General features: G+C 39.1%; 2 protein-coding genes and 1 pseudogene across 9 annotated transcripts; 1 reads left to right on the forward strand and 2 right to left on the reverse strand.

The window, feature by feature from the left end:
• Window positions 1–962: 962 nt before the first annotated feature.
• Window positions 963–17138, reverse strand: LOC135631898 (uncharacterized). Of its 2 annotated transcripts, none has more exons than XM_065139988.1 (14): window positions 14203–17138; window positions 13991–14119; window positions 13696–13884; window positions 13544–13596; window positions 11322–11965; window positions 11043–11189; window positions 9625–9723; window positions 5629–5753; window positions 5330–5542; window positions 4897–5172; window positions 4615–4762; window positions 3821–3954; window positions 1741–1821; window positions 963–1667 (listed from the first exon to the last, which is right to left on the reverse strand). In XM_065139988.1, exons 1-14 carry the CDS (start codon window positions 16807–16809, stop codon window positions 1581–1583), a joined length of 4932 nt encoding a protein of 1643 aa, XP_064996060.1. In that variant the 5' UTR covers window positions 16810–17138; the 3' UTR covers window positions 963–1580. The 2 variants fall into 2 exon arrangements, with proteins under 2 accessions (XP_064996060.1, XP_064996059.1); XM_065139987.1 differs by having other exon boundaries at window positions 5629–5762.
• Window positions 17139–18248: 1110 nt separating this feature from the next.
• On the reverse strand, window positions 18249–24051 carry LOC135631757 (uncharacterized). Of its 7 annotated transcripts, XM_065139616.1 has the most exons (10): window positions 23675–24042; window positions 23288–23442; window positions 22638–22769; window positions 21578–21661; window positions 21406–21494; window positions 21230–21304; window positions 21018–21130; window positions 20742–20945; window positions 20589–20657; window positions 18249–18619 (listed from the first exon to the last, which is right to left on the reverse strand). In XM_065139616.1, the coding sequence occupies exons 3-10, from the start codon at window positions 22734–22736 to the stop codon at window positions 18513–18515; spliced, it is 840 nt and encodes a 279-aa protein (XP_064995688.1). In that variant the 5' UTR covers window positions 22737–22769; window positions 23288–23442; window positions 23675–24042; the 3' UTR covers window positions 18249–18512. The 7 variants fall into 7 exon arrangements, with proteins under 7 accessions (XP_064995688.1, XP_064995685.1, XP_064995689.1 ...); XM_065139613.1 differs by lacking the exon at window positions 23288–23442 and having other exon boundaries at window positions 23675–24041; XM_065139617.1 differs by lacking the exon at window positions 23288–23442 and having other exon boundaries at window positions 21578–21658; window positions 23675–24040.
• A 525-nt stretch (window positions 24052–24576) lies between these two features.
• LOC103973545 (probable prolyl 4-hydroxylase 7) lies at window positions 24577–27204 on the forward strand (annotated as a pseudogene).
• The last annotated feature ends 104 nt before the right edge of the window (window positions 27205–27308 follow it).

Here is a 27308-nt window from a genome sequence, read left to right on the forward strand (position 1 = left end):
ACCTAGCAAACCATGCCTCATCAAATTTTGTATTTGACCGGAGAGAGTTGGATAGAAGCATAGCAAAGTAGAAGAAGCTCTGCAAGGTGAGGAGAAACAAGGGAGCTGATCACCTTGTTCCTCTTTAAAGACATGAACCAGATAAGTTCTAATTTAAGCACACTCATTGTACCGAGATGACCACCAGCAAGAAGCTAACACCAAGTTTGTACCCATGAATATATAAACGAGTACCATTGTAGCAAATGACTCGAGCATTAAAAGAAACTACAGATTGAGCTAAACCTTTGGATCTAAAGAACATATGCAAGAATGACATGCCCACATCATGAATGGATATGACAAGTACTTGAAAGAAAACACAATTTTCAAGAATTATGAACAGCTGCATAAGTCATCACACATTGAAATACTATTGCAGTAATGCATAATAAATAAAGTGTAGGATAGGTCACAACATCTGCAAGCTTCAAAGTTATACAATGATACGAGAGAAATCACAATGAGATTGATATGCAGAGACATTTCATGAAACATGCTGAAGAATGAATCATGCTCAGTTGTTTATCGACATTTCTGCCACATTCATGAATAAGTTATAAGTTTGGTAACTCTTATGTACATACTCTTTGATATTCATGAATCATTTCTTTCAACAATCACAGAAATATTTGATGTTTTTGATAGTACTGCTTTTATGCTCTCGGACGAACATAGCTGATCCCTCCCAGAAATCAGCAAGCATCCCAAGAATCCTGAAATTGTGAACAACCAACAAAGCGAGTGAATTATTATATAAAATTCAACCATAGAATTGATTTCCTTTTACCAAACACAGTCACAGTGAGTTGGCCGTCTTGGACAAACTGAGGTACAAGATTATACAAAAAATTAAGTAATACTCAGTTAAATAGTGCTCATAATAACATCAACAGAGTGTCCTGGTTGCTGCAAGTATCTCATGAAAGAAAAAGCTGGATCATTACATTTTCTGATACCAATTAACCGTTCTGATAGTTCTTACAGTAATTTGAACAAACTATAAAGACTTCCAGAATTGTTGAGCAAAAAAATTATGCACAATCTTACTTCAACTCGGGTAGAGATCCAATATCTTCCTATCATAAACTGTATCAAAATTTTGCAAAATTTGCCTGCAAGTAGTGAGCATATTTGACGACTCCAAAGATGGTGAGAGATGCACATAGCCCCATGCGCAGTACCACCTTATTTAAACAGGAAAATGCAATTGTTTCTGCCGAAAAAGAAGTCATAAAAAGTTGCAGCTAAAGGTTTTTAAATTGGGCCTGGATCCTTGATGATTATAAATGCTTTTCTCAACCTTGTGGTACCAAATAGGGGCATCATCAAAGCAGGAGCCCAAGATGAATCAGCACTGCCAGGTCATTGTCAAAGCACTGTAGTAGAACTGATCTTAAGAACGCTGTTGATTGTAGGAAGAAGAGGAACCCTGATCTATCCTTTTTAGCCCCTTTGTCCATATAATCTCTCGTGAAAAGCATTGAAAATCATTCTTTTATGATATGAATGAATTTTGATGTTGTATTCTTAAAGAACAATTAATTCACAGCCTCAAAAAACAGGACTTGTGGCTGCAAGTGTCCCCTTTCGCACATGGTGAGAACATCATTCCAGCCACCAATCACCTGCACGATTAGCTTCAACCATATTACACACTTGCAACAAATCAAGAAAACAAGCACACCTGTCTAAGGTTACCTTGACAGTTTGATCATCATACATGACCCACTGATCGCACTCATATGCAAAACAGTGATAATGTTGCCCATAGTAACAAACCTGAATACAGGAAGACAATAATTTTCAGCTGATTGCTAGGATAGAAGTAACCTTAACAGGGTGTATATGCTAGTCTTGCTGTAAGCTGGAAAAATAAATAAAGTTTGACGTATATGAGTTATCTATGAACATATACAAGCACAGGGGATAAACAATGACCTTGGACTTCTCATACACACAAAGTATCAGATTCTTCAGGACTCTAACATATCTTCAACCTCACAAAAAATTAACCTATTCGTGTAGTCAAGCAGGACATGAAACATCATAAGAGCTCAAGGATGCCCATGTATTAAAAGTAGTCACCTGCATGGCACAATCTATTCTGGAGAGAGTGTTCTGATCCTCAAAATGAGTGCACTCTGTCATTGTTACAAGGAAACACTAATTTGATCCTTAATTTACCAAACATCTCGGGTCCTTATTCCTTAATAATTTCTTGTTCATTGCAAGGCACCAGTAGTGCTTAACAGTTAAGAGCCATGTTGATAACCTGTTAGTTGTGAGGTAACTGTGCTACATATATCTTACAAGAGGTACATTGTAAAAGGAACCATAACTTATCCCATGTAAAATAATATTATTTATTTTGTAACTTGTAATCTGTTTCAATCCAAATAGTCAAAGATTGGAAGTGACAGGATGTTGTGTTGGGCTATGGGGTTAGGTAAATCTACTACCAATAACTTGAGAATAAGCATTTCAGGACCATGTGGTTCTGAGCTTACCATCTTAATGGATCAATACTCCTGTCTAACAAGGACAACTGGTACAGAATGGGCATAATATTAGGTATGACAAAAGGACCCGGGTAAAAAAAGACTATACTCCAGCTAGAAACACATTATGCCATGAAGACACCATTGAATTGCATCATGTGTAGCACCTGCAAGGGAAAATTTTTGGGCTATGCATTGATCTTGACAAGAATGCTAATCCTTTGAGTGTGGGAGAATATGAAACTCTGAATAGTCCCATATTGAAAGTGGGAAAATGTGATGAACTTTAAAGCTAAACGAGTCTACTATTATTAACTTCATCTTAAGCACTTTTGGTCAATGGTTTAACCATAGGCCTTCCAAATTATTGAGTTTGCAGTATCATCAAACAGGATTGTGACATAATCATTGTTATGTTTCATTATATTGATTTACTCCTTATAAACATAAATAACCATTATAGCTTGAATTGTCTTCGTTTGGTTATGAATTTTTCACATTTTTCAAAACTCTTCTAGCCTTGAGTACTGAATTGAACCTGAACTATCAAAATCATCCCAAGGTTGGACCAAACCAAAAGAAGATAATTTGAATATTCATTCCACCCTAGGATGTAATTACGACTTACGGCTTGTTGTTTTTGTTGATATATTCTACCTTAGGACCACTGTATACCATGTGGCGGCATAACTATGCAAGTTTAGGAACAATCCTCTCCTGGGCAAGCATTATATACCTATCATCATCATTATCATCATGGGTTTAAAATGCAGTAATTTACTGTGTTCAGTTGCACTATACTTAAATGAGTCTACAGCTAAGAGACATTGAACCTCAATTGTAGTAGCTCATAAAAACTGAGGATACTAGTGCATCATGGAGAGAAGCTAAAGTGAGTTATGTACTTCAATCAGAAAACAGGATTGTTTGGATGGAAAGAGAATATATGAGTACAAGAGTAAAGGAAGATAAACCAGTAAAAGAATGTTTAGTCAGCATTTTCTTAAAAAAAAATATCAAAAACTTCAATTTAGGAACCAACTGCATATTTATTTACTGATATTTTTTTCTCTAGTTTACAATGACAGCTCCAAAATTTATATTGGCCATCTTGGTGTTTAGCATGAACCTGGACTACTTATTTTATTTTACATGCTTCTATCATCTCTAAAAAAAAATCAAGACTATCAAGAACAAACTTGAACGAAAAATGGATCAAAATTGGCTTTTCCATGATATCATAACAACTGAAAAAATTAAGGCATTAGCTACCAACATACCACTGAAACCAGAGAATGCTTGCACCCTTTATCTATACCACAGTAAAGAATACCAATATCCACATCAGTAGTAATGGCTGCCAATGTCGCAGATATGTCATCTGCACTTTCATTTGTACTTTGCCAGCCTAAAACTGAAACAGCAACTTAATCAGTCAGAAATAGTATAAAAGATGTCTGACTCAATTTAACACACTGGAAAATAGTGCAAATTCAGTAACTTATCCCTTTGCGAAACAACTAACTGAACTCAACCACATATCTAAGAATTAGTGTTAGGCCTAAGTCAATTAGGCAAAGATTGCATACAATTACGATCTAGTGATCAGGTCTAATTAAAGTTTAGTTTATGTCCTCAATGAGTATAACACTGACAGACTTCTTATAACAATCAAGGCCTCAATTACCCTACATGAACTGTGGCACTGCTTGCACCATGCTAGGCAATGAATGCATGACAAGGCATATCTCATAAAAGGATAAATATGTGACCATGAGCTGCTGCACACAGATGATATGCAATGCCATGCAGCAATACTCAGCCATGCACATCTTGCAAATTATGCATCTATTTGCTCTGCTGGCCTCTATCACATTAAGCACCATGAAATATGGCATAGGGATACAATTTATAATCAAAACCATATTGTATATATGGCCTAATCTTCTGACACCACCAGCTCAAAACAAATATCTGTTAATGCAATAGTAAATCTGGCCTATCTCAAGCCAAATACCTGGGCAAAGATGAACAGGATTAGTGAACATGCTATTTAAGAGGGACCAAATGTTACCAGCTGTGAAAACATGTGGTGGATGAGACAGAATATGATTCATATAATTTGGTTTTCCACAACCGCCAGCCTCTACATCACAAGATAACTGGTGATTCATTTCAACAGTCTTCAATAGTTCATCAAAAGAACTTTCTGGGCACATAATCTGAGGCAGCAAAATTGAAAATTTTAAACTAATAGGTTGAAGAACATGTTCTAATTCATCTCATTTTTTAAAGAGATAAAATTCAACTTGGATCCTTAACAAGATAATTTATAAAAATAAGTTGTAAGACATGCCTTTGCTGTTCGTAAAGAGTTTGCATTGATATTGTGGAAAAATGAAGTATACTTCAGGTGTCTGGTCTGACAATGGCAGCTGTAACAGTTCATCTGTTCATCGATGTCCATTCCAAACAGGGAATGTGCAATACAAGAACTGTTTGCACAATCCCATGATCCCACAGAATTACTTTCATATGATTCAACATCACAATCACCAGAGAAAATATTAAATGACTTGTGCAAGCAGTCAAAGATTACTGCTAAAACTTCAGAAGCATCATTCATCTGTGCCTGTCAATTGCAACTAAATCTTTTAGATTCAACACAATGATAAACCAAATACACTCATAAAGCCTTGTCAAAAATTAAATGAACAAGATCTTTTAAAACTTTATGTTTCATAAGATTAGAGAGGAAACTTGTATATCCATAACTATGCTATAATTACCTCTTGAAAGAATTTGCTATCAGGATACAAGTTGCTCAAAGCAATCCTCAGAGATGTAGGTGCAACAGCATCATTTGGTCCATCATCAAATGCTTTTCTCAAATCTAAAAATATATCATAAAGTGCACAGACAACACAGGGATTTCCAACATGCACGTGTGCTGATGACATTTTCAGGAACTGTTCTCTGAACCGTCTTAAATGCCACAATGACTGAATAGTGACAACAAGAGTACATATCACTGGCATGCAGATTTTAACAAACGACAGTTTAACAAGTATATGAAATACTTGGTTACCTGGATTATTACATTCAAAAAGCAATTGTATTCACCAACTGCATTTCTGAGGCCAGTGCCAACGATATCCTTTCTGCTTGAAACGCTTCCACTTTCAGTAGCAGAAACACAATAGTCATCACCTTCTGTTGATTCTAGATGTCAAAACAGATTAGAAACTAAAACTCATGAAAAGGAACAAACTCTCAGCAGAATTCAGTATTCACTGCATAATGACATTAATAACTACTCAGTAAAGAACACAAGAACACACACAGATGTGTTCTCATGTACTCAATGAAAATTTGCTGCAAATACACACAAGAAAATAAAAAAGATGCGAAAGACAGAACAAGAGTTGAATGGGAACTGCACGATTACAGGAATCATACTGAATAAGCCAGCAATGAACATCTAAGGTAAATATATAACTTGTTCTCCAACATGGCAATCTGTATCCATTTTACAATGAGTGTGGATAGATCTGTTATGCGGAACAAGAATAGAAACATAAAATGTTACAAGTTCTGAAATATATTATCATAGGTTTGACTTCTTCAAATCGCTTGCACATTTAGATCAAGCATGAAGAACATCTTGACGTGTGTTTGTGCACACAAATGAAGCAAAATTAATTTACATAAAAAAGATGGAAAGCCCAAAGGTAAACACTAGCCATCTGTTGAAGGCAACATTTCCCTTTATAGGCTTTCAGATCATTAATTCTTCATGTTCCGGATTGCAGATGTTTCACGATCAGAAACACATGATCACAACATAAATTGCTACTTCTCATCATTTTTGGGTAGCATAGGCTTATACAAGAAGTGTTGTAAAATTAATTACCTCAAAAACCTCAAGTTCAAGGTTCATGCTAATGTTATGTTTAAATCAAACCTTTGCAGAGGATAATTTGTACTCATCAAAGATATCTATTGACCTCCTTCCTGTACCTTTATTATTTTCACTGATAACAAGCGATATGGGTCATTATACAACTTGGTATATTGTTATCTTACTAGTCCAATAGATCACCGAACCTCACACTGGACCAATACTCAAGTCCTCGTTATAAGGCTTGAAGGTTTGTTGCTAGTACTTAAGGGTTAGTATATATAATCATGTGGTTCTAGGCCCATTATATCTCAAACTATTAGACTAGCAGATCTACCTGGCCAAATCATGACAGTTGATATTAGCACAACTCTACAGACAACTATATGGGGCTGATACATAATGAAATGAGGGTAATGGACAAACTTTGAGAGGGACGTTTCCTTAGGTCAGACCCACATCAAAACCCCAAACGGAGATTCTAGATTATGTGTGGCCTTGGCAAGCATGTCAAGCCTTGGAGTGGGGAAAATTGTAATGCTCCAACTAGTCTCACCTTGGAAGGACATGCTAGGTAGGTCGGCACATAAGGTTTGATGGTTCTACCACCAGTAGTTCAAGCTAAAGCTTTCAAACCACATAGTTCTAGGCCCATCATATTCAAGATAGCAAGCCATAAACCTAGCAGATCAAGTCATGACAATTAGTGTTTTCAAAAGGCGCTCAAGCGAGGTGAGGCCCAAGCGCCTTGCGAAACCTAAGGGCGAGGCGTTTCAATGAAGTGCCAACCGGCTGCTCGCCTGAGCCCAGGCGTCGGGCGAGCACCCAAGTGAAGAAGGGTTTGGGTTCATGCCGAGTTCGATTGAACAAGCACGTTGGTTCAATCTACCGTAACACAAAATCCGCCACTCTCGTCCCCCGTTTGTCTTCAAAGTGAAACCCTACATTCGCCACCACCGCCTTCATCCGCAATTCCGTCTGCTACCTTCATCTACAACTTCTTTCGACGTCACCTTGGTCCACAGCTTGCTTAGCCACCACCCCCTTTGTCTACAATTTCCTCCGTCGTCGCCGCATTCGTCCACAGCTTCCTTCACCGTCGTCGCCTTCATTTGCAACTTCCTCTGCCGCCACCACCTTCATTTGCAGCTTCCTCCACCATCATTGCCTTCGTTTGCAACTTTACCTATCGCCCTCTCCTTCCCCTCCCTTCCTCCATAACCACGGATTACTCTTCTCAGTCCATTATTTCTCATTTCAATTAACTTGTTGCACCATATTGAGATGGTGCACCATTACTCTCTTAGGAGTAAGAACTGTTTAGCATCATATTGAAAACATTGTTTAGCATAGGTCTCCATCAGTAGAACCCTGTTTAGCATAGGTCAGTGATTTAAAAAACGCTAGGCGCTAAAAGTCGCTAAGGTCCAAAAATGCCCGAGGCACTAGGCGCTCGCCCGAGCGAAGCGAGATGCTAAAATATAGAAATATATAATATAATTAATAAATATAATTATTTAAATAAAAAATATGCTATTAAATTAAGAAAATCAGATACAAAATCATAATAAATAAATAAATCATAATAGCATATTTTGTATTTTTTAAATAAAAATATACTATTAAATAAATAACAATTAATAGTATTAAAATCAAAATAATATATTATTAATCTAATAAATAAAAATACTATTATTAGTATACAGTTAGCAGTATACTGTTAACAATATAGTGAGAAGACCGAGGCTGTTGAGGCAACGACAGCGGTAGCAGGCGACAACCGTAGCTGGAGCGGGAGCGGCGAGCGACAGCGGGAGCGGGAGCTGCAAGCGACAACGGGAGCGGCGACAGTAGCGACGAGCGACAACAGCAGCGATTGTGGCAGCGGCGAGCAATCGGCGAGTAGCGATTGTGGCAGCGGCGAGCAACGATAGTGGCAATGGCAGCAGAGAGCAATGACAGCGGAGAAGAAACCTCAACGACAAAATCACGTGTTAGGGTTGGGGAAGTCGGGGAAATCGCGAGAGGGAGCCTGATATCGGTGATTTAGTTGGTTCGATTGAGCCAACTAAAGCACCGAAGACCAACCAAACCTAAAAATCTGGTTCGATCGCCTGGTTTAACCTAGGCGCTCGCTCGAAGCGCTCGGCGCCTGGGCTCGAGCGAGCGCCCAGGCGGCGCCTCTTTGAAGCGAGGCGCCTGGACATGAAGCGAGGCGCTCGGGCCTCGTCTCACCTCACCCAAGCGCATAGGCGAGCGCCTATTGAAATCACTGGCATAGGTTTCAATTGTAATGTATACTTTTTAAAATTTATTATTTTAGAGTGTTTCGCTTCGTTCTGGTGAACGCCTAGCACTTTTAAAAACATTGGTGACAATTCAAAACTAATGGAACAATTATGTGTATTTGTCACTTCTAAAGTCAAATCCACTTCCAAATGTGGTAACATCGTAATTTTAGATTAGAAGTTCATCCTCAAAGATATGGTCTTTATGTTTTTGGTCATATCAACTTATTAAGTGTGAAATTAGCAACTACTATTGGACCATATATAAAGATAAATACACAAAATACGATCTCAGAGACAAATAAATGGAAGTTATATTGGCGTGTCAGACTTTGTTACTATGTCAGTCTTAAATGGAGTTCCAAGTTCATCAGTCTTAATTGATATTGTTGAGAATACAAATGAATTCGCTATACACTTACACTATTATCTTAAGAAACCTGGACCTGAATATCAAAACAAATTTCATCATCGGAAATATGTTATGATAATAAGTAAGAATTTCATGTTAATAGATCAATAATTCCTAAAAGTTCTTAATAAATTCTACTTCTATGTTTTTTGACATTGGAAATGCCATACATCAGCGGTAAAGAACATAATAATACATCCCAAGATGTATCATCTTTTAAACCTTCAGAACCTAATCTGGAACTGCCAAAACCACCTAACAAGAACTCTGAGGCTAAGATGGGAACTGTTAAAACTACCTAACAAGTACTCTGAGGCTAGGCTGAAGCTGACTCAAGGCAACACCATGAAGCTTGCTTCCATGTATGTAATGATCAAAACTTCTTTAACAACCATCAAACTAATTTGGTTATAACAATCTATTTTATACATGCTTCCAAAGATAACGGGGGGATGGACAAGAAGTCCAAGACACTAAACATACCAAGACTTTCACGCACAGCTTTCTTGAGATCTTCTTGGAACCTTTGCTCATCATCTTCCTCAGTGTGCAATTGTCTCAATGTCTTCACTTCATTATCTCCTGGCCAAAAATAAGCAGATTTCTTTAGTAACAGAAATTAAAACAGTGGAATGACTATGTAAGCAGAACCTAAACTGTCCCCTTGTGGGAAGTTCCCTATTACTAAGCTTCGAAACACCATACTAGACAAGCCATTTATTTCATATAACCATGAATAATAGACTGACATGAAAGTTTCTTAATGACGTATGCATTACACTATATTACAACAATAAAAAGCAGTCATAACATCACAAATATTTGGGGGTTGGCTACATGGATCTTATCATGCCATAGAGCTCTTTGTAAAGCAATATGTTTAGTCAAATCAAGAGCACTCAAATCTATTTTTATTGTTTCATTACAAACTATATTTCAATAATAAATTTCATACAACCTCAAAACCTTTCTTTTCACAACTGAGAAAGAAAACAACCTTAAAACCTCAAATCTTCTTTTGAACAAATTTTCATGAATAAAAGATAAAAATATTTTTTTTGTTCTAAAAGTTATTATGAAAGATTATAAAGTCCAGGAATACAAGATGTTGTGCCAATAGAAGATTTATCCAAAAATCAAAAACCAATGAAATAGAAACAGCAAGGCAAGAAGCCCTACAACTTCAGTTAACAAATGCATATGACTGAACGGAACACATTCTAGAATCAATACTGCAATTAACAGCTTAACCAGTCAATATGACCATCAACTGGAACCTACCCACCCACAAAAGGAGAAATGAGAAACTATGGTGATAAGCAATCACAACTTGAATTATGTTATTTTGCTGCAAATGGCAAAGAAAATGGAAAGTATGGAACTTTGTTTGCTACATGTTAACTACAGTACCATTTCCATGGATGACATGTTTTTTTGGGCTCAGCTATATGACCTTTTGGTTGAATAATATCATTTAAATATGGAGCACTTACTGACATCTGGAGGCAGCACCACTAAATTAATGACAGACTATTAGTAATCCCAAAATGCTCAACTGCTGAAGATAGGTTTAAATAAAATAAAGAGATTGTACACTACTAATCCATTCTGCCATTGATTTTCCATAGTTGCAAGTTGATTTGAGAAGATAGAAAATACTTAGTTGTATTTAAGTTGCTTTGAGAAGATAGAAAATACTTACTAGCACATTCACTTTTGTGAAGATTATGAAAACATTTGGCTTAGTTGTGTTTAAGATCACCTAACTGCTATCAGTAATTAAAATGGATATAGAGTATGGAATTCTGTAGCAATGAAGGCAATCAAAAGCAAAGAAAACAATATGCACCTGCAGACCACATCATCACAAAAATAAAAAACCCATGTGTAAAAAACAAGACCTGCCACACCAGCTTGATCTTTCTGTACTTCATGTAAAGTTCTTGCATTCCCATCAGGCAACTGTTTTGGGGCACTATGCCTTAGGACTTGGTTACTTTTTGACATATCAGAAGGCAGAAACTCATCATGTATAGTACCTGTTGTACCTGCAAGATGAAAAGAATATAAGACTACATACTATCAGCTTAGATGCAACCTTGCTTGTATTTGGCATATGATAGAAAAGATTGTTGATCACACTAATATCTGGCATTGTCTAAATGGGAACAAGATGCAACCTTGCTTGTATTTCATATGAGATTGGCCACTTGTCTTCTTAGCCTTTTGGACACTAGAATTATTGGAAAATTTTGTATCGCTTACACGTCTCTCTATTCCATTCATTTGCAAGCCCCCTTTGCTTGGTAACCCATTGCTGTGACCAAAATCTTGAACCTCACTAATGTAAATGTCATTGAGCTTGTCACTGTTGTCACCAATATTTTGTTGCTGTCCCAGATTCAGCAGCTGGTCTGCTGCAGCAGGCTTATTTCTTGATTGGTTGAATCTTTCGTCATGATGACTCTTGTGCACATTGGCTTCAGAAAAATGAAAATCACCAAATTCTATGCCTTCTACAAAATTGGGGGCAATGTAATTATGCAAGATGGAGTCATAATTCAAATTTAAAACTGAATCAGCAGCAAATCTTTCCTCTGTATTATTGTTTGGGGAAGTCACAGTGCTATTCTTTAATTGCTCTGCAAGGTGCTTCTGCTTGGCCTCATCTTCTATCCTCCTTTGGTACTCCAATGTCTCCTCAAGTTTTCTTTCCTCGGCCTCAAGCTCCACTCTGAGTTTAAGTTCCTCTTCTTGTTGTTTCAAATAATCACCACTTGCTACATAATCATGCTCCAAAATATCGCCATCATCAAGAAACTCACTTCAAAAGAATAGACACGTAATGTACAGGTTAAATAGCTGAATAATCTTTAAGATTAAATAAAATGATCAAGGCTGGAGACTGAGGTGAGCTTGAAATTTTAGCATAGTCCGACAAAAGGCAAGGTGGCATCAGCAGTGAAGTATTCCAGCTAATATTTCAGTAATCAAATAATATAAAATTCTTTAAAATGTTGTTCATGACTTGAAACCTCCAGTTGACAAAGAAAAACTAAAAGAAGATATTGGTGTTTGCTGAGCAAGAAAAGTTTAAGAAGCTTAAAGGAGTTCATCATTTTCAAATAAATTAAAAACAAAGAAAATCATCTGCTTCAGTAAAATGCGCTGCCCTATTTAACTGTCCTTGCATCTTGAGAGAATATCAAGACATGTCACAAACAATAATTTGATCTTCACAATTTATTCAGTAATAAAATTCTTAGATATCATGTAAGAAGACAAAACAGACAATGAGATGATGGTCTTTTTAAAATGAATATATTATAACAGTACACAAGGATCCATGTCCTCAAAATGCCAAGATCAACTCAGTTGCAAGGGCAATGGAGATTAGGCCCATGCTATTTCTAGTTAACCTTCCAATTCGACATATTAACACAACAGTATTTGGGCCCAAAGACTTGGAGAAATAAAGCCAAGCACAATGTCTATGGCAGACCTTTTCCATCAATACCCTCTATGCGACTAGAAAAATTAACATATTCTCAAAACATGAAATATTCTCTCTGAAATCATAAATTTTATGAATTTCTTAGAAAATCCTTATACTGAACAAATAATTTGGATATTGAAGACTTCACCAGTTTTTCTAAACAATTTAGAGAGCAAACTGCATCTTTTGTTTATGCCAAATAGCTTTTAAGCTATACTGCATGCTTTCATGTTAGCATCCACGTAAACAAAGACACTTAAATCTGCTGACTTGATCTAATAATGATTTTAGGTGATGATCCAGAGGTTATGCCAAAGGAAAAAGTGTCATACAGAAACTGTTTTGGTACTGATGCCATAGATATTTTGATGCAAACTCCTGTGTGATTTTAATGAACACAAACAGCTGCTTGTCCTCCCAGGGGTAGAATCAAGAATAATGAATGATAGAGAAATGAGCTGGTCCATGTCCTGGTTCCACATCAGGCTGGTAATTAATGCCCAATACAGTCTGGGCAGCTATATGCTAAGTCCAAGCTATTAAAATTTAAAATTTGAGAAACAAAAAGAACACATGGATTTATCCCATGCACATGAACATAGAAATGCACATCAAAAGCTGGAACATTAAAATTCTGTTTAAATCATAGGTCATTTTCCCACAAAGAACTTCAGAGATACAACAGTTTAACAAATCCTTAGACAAAGATGTGAATCTCAAGAAAGTTATTCAAAAGACAACTTTATCTGGAAGTAACAGAACTCTGCATGTTGTCAGAACACATAAATAAACTATTGCAACTAAGAAAAGCTTGAACTACAGTTTGATTTGGGACCAAAGTACATTATGATGAATTATCCATAAAATTTTTATTAAATATAAAATGCCTAAAGAAGTAAGGCTTACGATTGTTCGGCAGTATCCTGATGATCAGAATATTGATCACTATAGCCCAAAGCCTGAAATGCACGTAAAACATCAGCATGACTACACTACAAGACATCATATAGACATATAAGCAGTATAGGAAAATTAAAATAAGCTGGGATTTTTATGACCTTCTGATCTTTGATTTTTCTGTAATCTCTATTTTTTTTCTTATCCCTTGACTTTTCATGTGCATGCTTACTATCATTTCCTCGATTTATGTTCTTCTTTGCATCCAGTGCAAGTTCTGCTAGGAAGGCTTCTCTGGCAGCATCAGACTTTTCTGTAGCATCTTTATCTACCAAACTTTCCAAGCATAACTGTGAAAAAAAAAATCAAAAGCAAGCAGAAGATATTAGTAACCAGATCAAAGAATCATATGCTGAAACATCTTCAAACATAAGTAAAAGTAACAATTGAACAAACCCGAAGGAAAGACTTCACAAGAGGCAAAAGAACTGTACGATAATCAAAGGCCAAGGCAGGCCCAAGCTTAGCCTCCAACTGTTGCATGCCAGTCATATTTCGCATGATCCTTGCATCAATCTTGTTAAGCTGCAAGCAAGAAAAAATGTTTATTAGGTCCTATTACCAAGCATAGAAAAACACAGTGGATCAAGTGAAAGAAATTATAATACCTCCACAGACAATTGCTCCTTCTGTCGTTGGATTGCTATTCCTACGCAAGTATCTGTTTGCTGCAAGTAGTCATGCACCCTCCAATCATCACCCTCGTCACAATCCAACTCACACAAGCGAGAACTAACACCGGACAAAGCCTCATCGCAACCAAATTGTGATACATTCAAAGCTTGTGCCTCCTTAAGGACGTTAGAAATTACATCCAACTCAAGTCTGCAGGCATTAAATATCTCATCATTCTCCCGTTCAACAAGCTCTTCTTGTCTCTTCCTTAAAGTAGCCTCATAACTTTGAGATGCAAACTTCCCTGCTTGCTCCCTTTTCTTAAGTTCTTCAAAGCAAAGGTTCTCGATAGACTGCAAGGCCTCCTCATAGCTTAGATGTTCACATTTCCTCTCACACAGACTTTGTAAGAGATAGAACTCCTTCTCAAGCATCTGAAGTATTTCGATGCCTTGATGAGATTTCTCTTCGCGCATGCGGGTCCAAGCTGACAGTTGGTCCCCATTCGAAGGGCCAGCAAATAACCATGACAGAAAAGCATCTGCATCAGGCATACCATCCTTGTCATCATCATTTCCCGAATTCTCATGATGAGATCCAGGCTTTTGTGTAAATGAACGACCATGCAAGAGGAGACTGGAAGAATCAAAGGTCAGGCAGACATCTTCTGAGTCTTCACTACCCTGTCCAGAACTATCAGCATCACCAGCAGCAGTATCCTTCTCGGAATATCTCCCTAACCCACAAGACTGTGACAGCTCCTGCAAGAACTTGAGGACCTTCCGGAGGTGTGAAGCATCCAAGAAGCAGATACAAATAGGTGACTGGTCCAATGCATGGTTCAGCGGTAACGATCCAGAGGGAAAAGCTTGGATCTCTTCGATGGCATACTGTATCACCTTATTCAGATGGCTCACTGAGAGGCTCTTATGCTTCACAAGTGTCTGAAACATAGCTTGAACTCTTTCCAAAAGATTGATCCGTTCAACATCATCCGACAATGGCCATCTGCGAGAGACATCATCAATGTCGGACATCTCGCTGTAGTTCCCTTCCACAGGAAACTCATTGGAAATGTCTCGATCTGCTAAGTCCCCATGCTGTGGTGAAGAAGAAGAATCTGAGTTCTCTCTAGCGCTCCAGTACTCGGAGGAACAGTCCTTATCCTTACTGCCAGAATCAGATTCAGCGTCCCTAATGACGGGCTGACGCTTCGAATGCTCCTCTTTGAGCATCATTGCAGCTGCAGCAGCATCAATGGGCTTCCAACTCCCATTAAGAAGCATCTCAATCCATTCCCCATCAACTTCTTGGGGCATTACTGACTGCAGCTTGGTTGAAAGACTGCTCAAATGCTCCCTCACAGTGTGCTGGATGTGGGCGTCACATTCCGTGAACTTCTCATCGCACCGGCAACAAGCCCAGAATTTCCATGTCCCATTGGTTTCCACGAACGCCAGTGCCTCCCCCAAGATGTCCAGCGCGAAATTGTCCTTTGCTGTTGAGGCATAATGCGTCCTGAGCTCTGGGATGCTCACAATTAGGAAACCTAGCCGCTTCTTGATGCTCATCGAGTTCCAGTAGGCACGGACCTGATCCATGCGGTCGGTCGAGGAACCAACCTTCTTGGAGCTCAGCTTCCGGCGCTCTGCTAGCCGGTGAGCGCTGGAGGACCCAGGTGTATCCGAGCCTGGGCGGCCATCATCCTCATGGGGTGACCGTGGGGAGCTACCAGGCTTTTGCTGTATGATGCGAGCGGCAGCCACCCGGACCTCGATCTCCTTGCGGCGCTCCTCCGGGGTCTTGGTGACCTTCTTGATCTCATTGGGGCGGCGGGCCGCCTGCACCAACCGGACTTCCATGGGATCCTCAGAGATGCGGCGCATCGGGATCAGCCGGAACCTCTCCTCGCCGGCGGCCCCGTTGCCGAGATTCTTCATCCAGGACGAGATGGAGGCTATGTTGGACTTCTGGATGAGAGCCCGGAGCTCCTGCTGAACGTGGGTGATCCGGGCATCGGACGTCGACAGCTTCTGCTGGCTCTCCTCATGGAGGCTCTCCTTGGCGGGGTCGACCGGATCAGGGATGGCAAGCGCGCGCTCGCACTCCTGGACCACCTCCTCGTAGCCACGCCCGTCGGTGGCGGCGTCGTACAGGAGGCTAGCGTAGAAGTGTGCGAACTCGATCGACGACGGGGAGAGCGTGACGGCGCGACGGGCGGAGTCGATGGCAGCGCGGAGGTGCCGGAGCTTCGCGCCGGGATCATCGAGGAGGGCGGCGACCTTGACAGCGACGGTGCCGTGGACGCGGTGAAGAAGAGCAGAAGACTCATGCCGCGCGGCCGCCTCCTTCATCAGGCGGAGGGCCTTGGTGTGGTTCCCGCGGCGAAGGGCTGTGAGCGCCCGCTCACATTCCACCTTCACAGAGGCCGCCTCGGCGGAATCAGGGCCATCGGGGCGGCGGCGCCCATCATCGGAGGCCAGGGAAGGTGGAGACGATAACGCATCGACAGCGGCGGCGGTGGCGGCGGTGGCGGTGGCGGTGGCGTCGGGTGGATGGCGGGCGGGGCGCTGGGTAGGGTTTCGCTTCTTATGCCCCATAAAACAACAAACCCAAGAAGGGGGATGAAGAAGAGAGAATAGATTATACTATCTCTGCTACAAAAGGGCTGACCACCTAACCGGACTCCAACTCACCTCCGCCGCCGCCCCTCATCCTCATGAATCCGCCGGCGGCGATCCCAGCCACAAGTGATCTATCAATCTACACAACGCACCTACCTAATACTAATACTAAAAGTCAGAGACACAGATTCGCCTGGGTTCAAAGGAAGGAAGGAAGGAGGGATCGAAGGGAGAGAAAGCAACGATGGACGGTACGATCGACGAGGGACGAGGCGGAGAAGGGAAGATGAAGCGAGGGGGGGAGGGGGTGGGGGGTGGGGGGCGGGGGAGAGGAGAGGAGAGGGGTGGGTGGCGACCTGCTTTGATAATTGTAGATCTGGTGATGCTGATGATGGTAGGTCGTGCTCGAGATGCGCATCATCTGATTCGCACGTGATTCGTGTGTCGATTGAATCTACCGGGAACGACTTTACTTGGCTCGAACCCGCCAACTCGATCGACCCATTTCCATCCGATCTCCATCGATTACGTGAAATCTATTTCCGCCAATTCCCAAGTTACCAAATGGATGAAAAATATTTGATGATTAATAATAACAATTAATATTAAGTAAGTAAAAAAAAATACTTTTCACAATATGAATATGTTACCGTTAGTCATTAAGTAAACGCAATTAATGCTACTGTTAATAACTATTTTACACACGTCCATAATCAATTGCGTCGCCTTCTTTGTGCACAACATAATTGTGTCTAATAATTTAAGCCCCATTAATTTATCATCATTCGTAATAGTAGCAAAAAAACATTATCACATAAACAATATCCTTTGACATCATATTCTGAGGTCTTTATTGATTGGGTTTGGTATATACCTTTTTCGACAATCGCATGTTGGGTTCTCTTGGATAGATGGATAACCAAATTCATGTATGAGCCAAGTTGCTGTATATAAGATCTGAAGCATAATAACAACCTCCCTGTTTGTAAGATTTCATGCATCATGCATTAGATAGTTCTTTATTCCATCCGTAGCTAAATTAGGACGAACGCCATTGTTCCCTCGTACCAAAATCTGTGATATGAGACATAAATAATACAATACGATGATCAGATGTGTTCAATTCATAAACAAACCAGCATAGGTAAGTCGAGATCACAACAGATACCCAACACAATTTTATCTTGCTATCCATAAACCATGGTTAAGTTGTTAGCACAGAATATTTTTTGTAACTGAATTAAAGTAATATCAAACTCGAGCACAATTTTTACCATGGGTGCCTCACTTGATATAAGAAGAGAGCACATTACACTTCAAAGAGAATGCTTGCTTCGTCAAATCAGTCCTCAATAATTCCAAACTGCAAGCCTGGCTTAATCTGGAACATCTTATTCATAAATTAGATCAGAGTAGAAAGAGCAAAACTGATACTCTACAGGCATGCTATAAGAATTAGAATTTTCGGATACACTGGTATGGTTTAATGGACATACGGGCAGAGAAAGGAGCAGAATGTAACAATTATGAGAAACCAACATAAACATGAAACGGGGAGGAAAACGCAGCCACTATTTTTGCCATCAGAGCTTGCTCTTGCAAAAACTACCTACTCTAGTTAATGCCCCAAATAAGTCTTTGCATAACCCCTTCTATAATTCTTCAAGCCCAACATGACACTAGACCTGGTTTTCTCTCGCACGGTTGACCATCCTTCCTCGACCACCACCATAACCTCTCCCAGCAGCTCTTCCACCATCTCCTCTACCTCCTCCATATGCTCCACCTGTCACATTCAATAATTGTCTTAGTCATCGCATAATATTAAAGGCAACCTAGTACATTTATGGAAAGCAAAAGTGAACACACAAAGCGTCTTTAATTTTCCTTTTCTTTAAGAATATAGGAAGAGCTTTATCCAACATAAGTGATTTTGCAAATCCAATTCTACAAGGTAAGACTGCCAGTTGAAATATCAGAGCACAAGGATCATCTGGTTTGGTAACCTTAAAAGAGATACAGATATTTCTCTGGCTGCAGCATGAATAGTAAACATTTCGACCCAAATAATTAAGTTCTTAACAAAGTAACCAGATTCAAGCAAAAAGTCTACCAAATAGTTACTATCAACTGAAAAATCATCCTCTTCCTTTCTTTCTTCCTTTTCTATAAATTTCTAGAAGTATTTCAATCAAGTTCATGACATACAAGTATAGCTGAGGGTTGGCTATCCCATCATGCATCCAGTTTAGATAAGCTTTTAACCATCAACATGGTGTCAAACGTGGACTATATACAAAATCAAAAATGTTCCATAGATGATAAAGGGAACCTCTAGAACTAGGCTACGAGCCAATATGCTTAGATACAGTCATATGTGAGGTCTCTCAGACCAAAATTTGATACTAAATAGTAAACTTCGCACGGTAAACCAATTTTTTATAACATTTTATTACTAAATTTTACCACAATCATACCAAACACACGTATTATTTGTCTTTAATCGCAATTCCACTAAAACTTGCAAAGCATTAAATACACTAATGACTAAAGTAAAGGATATGTTGCCTATTATTTGATTGACTAAGTCAATCATAAACCTAGAAGACGTAGATTGGGAGTAAAGTTCTTTCAGCTCCAAATAGTTTTATCTCACCTCTCCATAGTCAGCATCGACAAATCATTTCTGAAAAACCTCGATAGGCCTGTGCAAGCAGCTTACATTAATAATACGGTTTGGTCTCATAGGATCATGCCTTCAATCAGTCTAAATTTTAACATAATATTCATGACTCTTGATCATCAGGTTATATATATGTCACGTCATGCCTCAGCTATGAAGAATATGGCCTGGCTTCATGTAGCTAAGCCGTCTGGCCTGTACAATCAAAGTTCCATTTCAGCAAAACCAAGATCAACCTTGCCATCAAGACCTCACCCTAGTAGAGACTAAGTATGTATAAAATCAAGACAAGAAAGCTCAGAAACAGGAAAAGTTGTCGGTGGTTACAAGTATCAAAACATCTATAAGTGTTGACTTGAGCACAACATACCAAAGGTGAAAATTCATCAAACACCAATCACATTTGGAAAATTCGTTTTAATATCCACCTTTCAACAGTGGATGTAAATTTCAATGATATTAATTTTGGAACCATATTTGTTTATAATGGACAGGGAGAGGTTTCAGATTCAATTCAAGTGGATGTAGATGAAGTATAAAGAACTGGACATATCCCCCAAGAAATACTCAAAACACTAATCAAAACCTATTGATCACGGTGCACATGTCGAAGAGCCTTTCAAAGCAAATGTGAAAAGAGGACTTTAACAAGTCAATCAAATGACATCATTCTTTGGGTTAATATGGGTGTTGTAAGATGCTTGGATATCTGGACATGGATATGCTTAAAACCCATGTCCATATCTATAGCTGGAAGTTTCATCGAACATAATTCAGATACAAATACAAATATGTGACAACACATTCATGCGACCGTATACTGAACACTAATTGGAAATGGAGTTGGATGGTTATTATCTGACATACTTTTGCCATAGAACTTTCTTGATCTTGTAACATGACAACCTTAAAACAAATTCAAGATTGGCAACTGTTCTGGTTGATCCTAGACACACTCGGGCATATGAAATAACAGCTTAATAAGCTTGCATTTGGTTCAAGTACACTAGGTAGATAATCAAACAATGCTGCAAACCACTGCATAAGATGAGAGACAATCAAACAAGCTTACCACGATAATTCCAACCACCTCTACCACGTCCACCACCTCGACCCCAGTTGGAGTTCCATCCACCATTATCTACATGCAAAGAAAATTGTAGAAAATTAACAAGTATTAAAAACAATATTTTCTAAATACAATAAAAAATGTAAACTTAGTTACCCCGATCATGGCTATATCCACCTTGATAGTTGCCATATCCACCGTTATTGTCATATCTTCCATAGCCACCATATCCTCCTTGATTGTTGCCATATCCACCCTGGTTATTGTCATATCCACCATAGCCACCATATCTTCTTCCCCAACCCCTCCCTCTTCCTCTTCCTCTTCCTCTACCTCTACCACGTCCTCGTGCATAAAAATCTTAACCAAGCATTTATAGAAAATCAATCAATACAACCAACATTAAAAAAATAATAGATCTAAGCTGTGTACCTTCATTAAGTTGAGTTTGTGGTTGCTTTGGTTGAATCTGCTGTTGCCATTGAAATTGTTGTGGTTGTTGATATCTTTGCTGATGCTTTGGCTGCTCTAGAGGTACTTGGTACCTAACAATGGAAGCAAAGAAATCCAAAGCAGATATCCTAACAAAACTTGCCAAGTGGACTATATTGGAAATGAAGCATGAAAAATGACAAATGGTTTACCCAGGGGAGTTCTTGTTTAGCTCTCTGGCTGACAAAGATATTGAAATCATTGAAACATGACGTGTCGTCTCCAAACTAAACAATTAAACTTCAAAAGTTTAAGGAAACAAACCTCTTTAAAAAGATTATAAAAGTAGGTAATTATCTATGAACATCAAAGCCAGCAAGAACTTAACGGTACAAGACCCTCTTCAATAGGTTCCCACACATCAGTAATACTGACCGAACTGATTGCAGTATCTTGATATAACCCAGGAATCCTTTTCTGCAATCAAATTACATGGGAGCTGAAGATTAATACAACTTCAAACAAAATTAAGTAAGAAGGAATTTTTTTCTAAAACCAACCTTTACAATCTCGGCGATTGCCACTGCTTTGCTGATTGCCTGTCCCATTGCCTTTAAGACAATCTCTCCAACATGTTTTTCCTGCTTGAAAAACCATAATGTGTAATCATCAAAGAGAAGAACTCAGGGTTCACATCTTCAGAACTTGCATGTGTATCAAGTCTCACTTAACTATCTACTCTGGGTCACAACAACTTAGTGTACTCACGCTCAACTTAGTGAGCCATGCGTATAAAATGAAAAGAAACTTTTTATAATCAGATTACTTATTCAACTTTGAAGCAACAGAAAGATGAAATTAAAAGAGACACTATGCTTTATGTAAATAGGTAAATATGTTTTTCATGCAGGGTCTTATTCTAGCAGCTAATTCTATTTGTGTTTATGAGATCATAATTGCTTCCTCTAGAAAACCTGTCATTTTGCCTTCTTCTAATTTTTCTTTTAACATGTTTAGAACAACTTTGGCATTAGTCCTTGGTTCAAGAGCATAACATTGAACCAAAAAGGTACAAGTTTCTACTTTTAAGTGGCTTTTAAGATTCAAATTTTAAGGCACAACCTTTCTCAAATATATTTTACAGGATAGAATTAGTATTAGCTTAAGAGGACTAGTACCAGCTCGGTCACTTTTATCAAGACTTTGTTCACAAACTCTTCTTAACTCTTAGTTTAGCTCCAAAACTGATTAATGTCAAAAAAAGGATAAAACTAATGTTTATGTAGATGATTCATGCAAATAGAGAACTACATATAAATGAATGACTTGAAATATGAAACTCTTACAGACTAAGCCCACGAATGAAGCTCAAATTATTGAGCAATCACAATTAAAGCAGAAGCTAGACCAAAAAGTTTAACTTTTTGACCCGTATCAGTCAGCATAGGCAAAACTTCTCATGCCTCCACAAGGTTTTCACCAAAACCAAATGCATTTGATGATATGTACACTCCTAATTATATATGCTTGTCTCAGTTGAATCTCTCTTTTCTTTTATGCAAGGAAAATAAAATATTTGCAAAGTGTAGCTCAATCATATCCCATTAATTATCAATTTACTTCAAACCAAACTGATCCTCTTCCATCTTGAGCCCCGAAACTTCCTTCGAGAGACCACGTGTCCAAAAATGAAAAGGGAAGCCACAACACCCCCATCATCACCCATCCACCTGCTCAAAATGATTGATCAACCTACAAAAAGAATGTAACCAGTAGTAGATGCATGAATCTTTTTCCACATGTTATCTCTAGATACAGGGGTTTTCCAGCAATTGTCCTTAAATGATTAGTCAGCACAATGTCAGCAAAGGACATGCCTATAGCATGTGGCTTTTCAACCATTATCCAGTGAGGGGTGTACTGGAGAGAATTAAATGCTTGCTAAATATGGCTCAACTACACTCTTTTGCTATTATTTTCTTAAACAAATGATGGCAATGTGGTTGGATGAAGATTGCCTACTAATTATGTTCTCTGACAAAGAATAGATTATCCAAAAGAATATTACAAGTAATGAGATGGCAACTGGTGAGATACAGTCACGATACAAGTTAAAGTGGAAAGAAGAGACCACATGGCTGGTCAAAATAAGCCAATCTCAACAAAACAAAATTTTATCCTTCTGAAAGAAACAATCACGGATTTGCTGAATCTATTCTTCATGGCATACACATTAAGGTTCAAAGCTAAAAGAATGAAAATGCTCTGACCTAATAGAATCATGTCAAGAAGGATTTCTCCAATGGCAACAGCTTCATTATCAGCTGTGTACTCGTACTTCCATCCATATATTGAGAAGATGAATTGTATACTATACTTCCAACACCAGTTGTTACATGGTTAAAACATCCATCGAATTCCCAACCTCAGAAATCAACAACAATAATATCAGAATTATGAAGCAGTTCTCGAGATTTAGGATTGATTCCAGCCTCGGAATCTATGTCACTCTTAAGATAATGCCTTCCTAGGAAGAAAAGAGCCATGGGCCATTGGATCAAGTATAACAGAAATCACCATCATCAAAGGCATGAACACCGCTAACTAACCCTAAATCTCGAGTGATAGTTACAGAATAGGATCAGCGAGACACTTACCAGAAGGAGGCTGGTCGCGTAGCTCACATAGTTGCGGATGATGCCCTGGCTGGTGATTCGGATCTCGTTCTCGTTGATGGCCGATTCCTGCCGCGGCTTCTCCACCTTATGGTACCTATCCATGGCTCAAAGGGTGCTCCTCCGACGACGGGAAGCGAAGCCACAGGGACCGGTAGGGGTAGGGTTTTGAGTGGGAAGGGTTCTTCTCAGGTCGAAGCAAAAGTACCGCAAGCACAAAAGACACAATACACATACGTGTATATAATACACGTGTATGTATGTATGTCTCCATGTGCTTCTCAAACAAAATATTTTTTGTTGGTTTTTCTCGTATAACCCCGTATTTTATATAATATATCTTTATGTGTGAGTGTCGTATATGTTATTTATATAATATTTTAAAAAATATTTATTTAAAGACATATAATAATTGTATTTAAATCTAATATAATCTGAACACAAATTAATTAATGTAATTATTTGTGAGAGTTAGGTTTACACCTACTCAGTGACTTAGTTAAGAAATAGCATATTTACCCTATATATTTTAGTATTGCATATATGCCCCTTTAGATATCAAATTCATACCTACAAGATACTTTTCTTAGTATCAAACCATCATAATAATCATAAGATTGAGATAATTAAAGAACATATAGGGATAATTTGATAATTTTGTTATATATATATATATATATATATATATATATATATATATATATATATATATATATATATATATATATTCTGATTCAAGACTTGAGGTATCGAGATGCTTCCACCCCAACGACACGCCACGAACCGCCAAGAAATGCTTTTCGCCACTTGCGACTAGTACTCGAACGTCTACCCGGTAGGTCCCGCGGAAGAATGCCGTGCCACCTCCAAGCACAAGGCGGGGCTTCGAGTTGGTTCATCGGTAATCCGACGCAGGAGTACGTGATGTTTTTGACAGAGCCGTTCCTACTACATTCTAAGAGACCAAAGCGAAGGCCATTAATTTCCAATGAATACCTCCTCACCGTGTTCGAGGAAGGCGGCGACGAGTCCACCGGCGAAGATCTCCTCCTCCTTCGCGATAGGACCCTACTGCTGCCTTTCCCTTCTCTCTCCCCGCATCCTGCTCCTCCTCCTCTTCTTCTTCGCGGCCCCTCTTCTTGGATCGTCTTTCGGCCGAGCGGAGGGCGATTTCTTCGATCCTACCCGGGTGACCCAGCTCTCGTGGCGTCACAGGTGAGGAGCCTCTCGGCAAATCCCCCTCTTCTCCTTCTACCGCATGGCCTCGATCTTTCACTCGGGCGGCTCTTGGTTGGTATCGCCTTTCTGTACAATGGGGTTCCTCTCCCACGATGAATGCGATCACCTCATCGCGTTGGTAAGAATGCATTTGACTGCCGTTGCCAGCTTCGGGATTTAATGATCTGCGTGGTCAAACCAGGCCAAGGGTAAGTTGGAGAAATCGATGGTCGCGGACAATGAGTCGGGGAAGAGTGCGATGAGCGAGGTTCGGACTAGCACGGGCATGTTCCTTGCTAAGCGCCAGGTAATCAATCATTCAATGCTTCTGGACTTTCTGGTCCCTTTTCATTTTTGTCCGTGAATCTTGTCGATCGATCTCAACCATAAAGATCCTTATTTTTTTCTTAGTTGAGTCGCTAATAGTTCCTCCTTTCCAAGCTTCGAGTGCTGTTTAGATTTCAGATTAGACTCCTCCGACAACACATCCAATTTTCATGGCAATGACAAGGCAAGATAAAAGAGACTATGCACCATAAGGGAGATTGATCGTCCAAACTAGTGGAGATTGTCGACTGCTAACTTGAATATGATCACCATGACTGCTGATTTGTTGATGACACTTTCCACTCTCCATCCCTTCAACTTTGTCTAGCAAGTAATTAGATTGATGACCCACCATTTTCGGAACAAATACCAATGTATGTCTTTATTGTAGGAAATCTAAACTCTAAAATGAAATTCACCAAACAAATATAAAATGAATTTCTCATAATGTGTTCAAACACCAAGTAACTGTCAAACAGGTGGTATAAACCTCACCATTTGCACCATGAAAAAAGTTTCATGTTTGGGTGGCTATTTTGGGTGTTTCTTTTCACATCTATGGTTATTTAATATGATGCATTCTTGAATCACAAGCCTTAAATATTTCAACTGATTGCTGTTCCCTCTTCAGGTTTCCCAGATTAATATGTTACATTATTCTACATGGGGGCTTGTGGAGTTGTAGGATACTTGTGAAATCCATGGGGGTTGTCTGTCTTGAATTTCTCTTCTTCATAGACATAAGAGTAGAGCAGATCTAAGCAAAGGTATCTCAAATCAGATATTCTTTATCCAAACGACTGGCATGCTAGAACTGAGCTATAGCATGCTTGCAATGCATAGAAATTTTCTAAACACTACCTGGTTTGGCTTTGATCATCCAGCTGGTTGCTTCGTCTGTTATGGCCAATACAAGTTTCATTCGAACTGTTGGCTGACACCAAAAGCTAATGCATTTTTTTTCTTTGAAGGATGAAATTGGTGTGAGAGAAGGATTGCGGCTTGGACCTTTCTTCCAGAAGGTTATAGATCTCCCTTCATAGTTGTAAATATTCATATTATCTCTTCCTAATTGTTCACACAATGGCCCGCCCTCTCTTCGACCTTTTACTAGAAAATGCTGAGTCCATGCAAATACTTCACTGTGAGCCACATTTTGATTATTTTCATGATCAAACCGATCAAGAACTTGGAGGTCACCGAGTTGCCACAGTATTGATGTACCTATCCAATGTTCAGAAAGATGGAGAGACTATCTTGCCCAACTCAGAGGTAAGAATGCCACTAATGGTCACAGTGCCGAAGTCGTCTTATATCCACATTCTGCAATCTGATGCAAAAAATGGCTATTCAGGCAGGTATTTACAGATTCAACTCATCTTAGAGAATCTCATAGGATATATATATATCATGACCATCTTAGGTAAATGTCGTTTGATAGCTTATCTTGCTTCAGATTGGATATAGTAAATTTCTGTCTTAACTTCTGTTAACATCTGGGACTTTGATCGTTGGAATCGATCAAGGACAATCTAAAAGTGTTTTGTCTATGCAGTGAAACCTGAAAAAGGTGATGCTCTGCTCTTCTTAAGCCTTCGCCCTGATGCAACAACAGATCCTGACAGTTTACATGGAAGCAGTCCTGTGATAGAAGGCGAGAAGTGGTCGGCAACAAAGTGTATTCATGTGAGGTCTTTTGACAAGCCAGAGAAGCAGGGGTCAAGAGAGGGACGTGTAGATGAGAACGTTCTCTGCCCACATTGGGCTGCAGACGGAGTGTGTGTGAAGAATCCTCCTTATATGGTAGGTAGGGTCAAATGACTCACCTGGATTCTGTAGAAAGAGCTGCCATGTATGCTCTTTGTAGGTCATTTTTTGTGGTATAGTCTTAGCATGAATATTATTTTGATTGTACTCATACCACTTACTAATGGCAAATGAAAAATACATGAACAGATTTTAATGCAGGCTTGCAATAATGTACTATATAGCTAATATTCTGTGTGTAATGCGAGAACATGGAATTCAAAGCTTCATCTATGATATGCTTCAGTTGATTTCTAACTGAACT

This window comes from Musa acuminata, chromosome BXJ3-2 (genome assembly GCF_036884655.1).
Source record: "Musa acuminata AAA Group cultivar baxijiao chromosome BXJ3-2, Cavendish_Baxijiao_AAA, whole genome shotgun sequence".
NCBI classification, from domain to species: domain Eukaryota; kingdom Viridiplantae; phylum Streptophyta; class Magnoliopsida; order Zingiberales; family Musaceae; genus Musa; species Musa acuminata.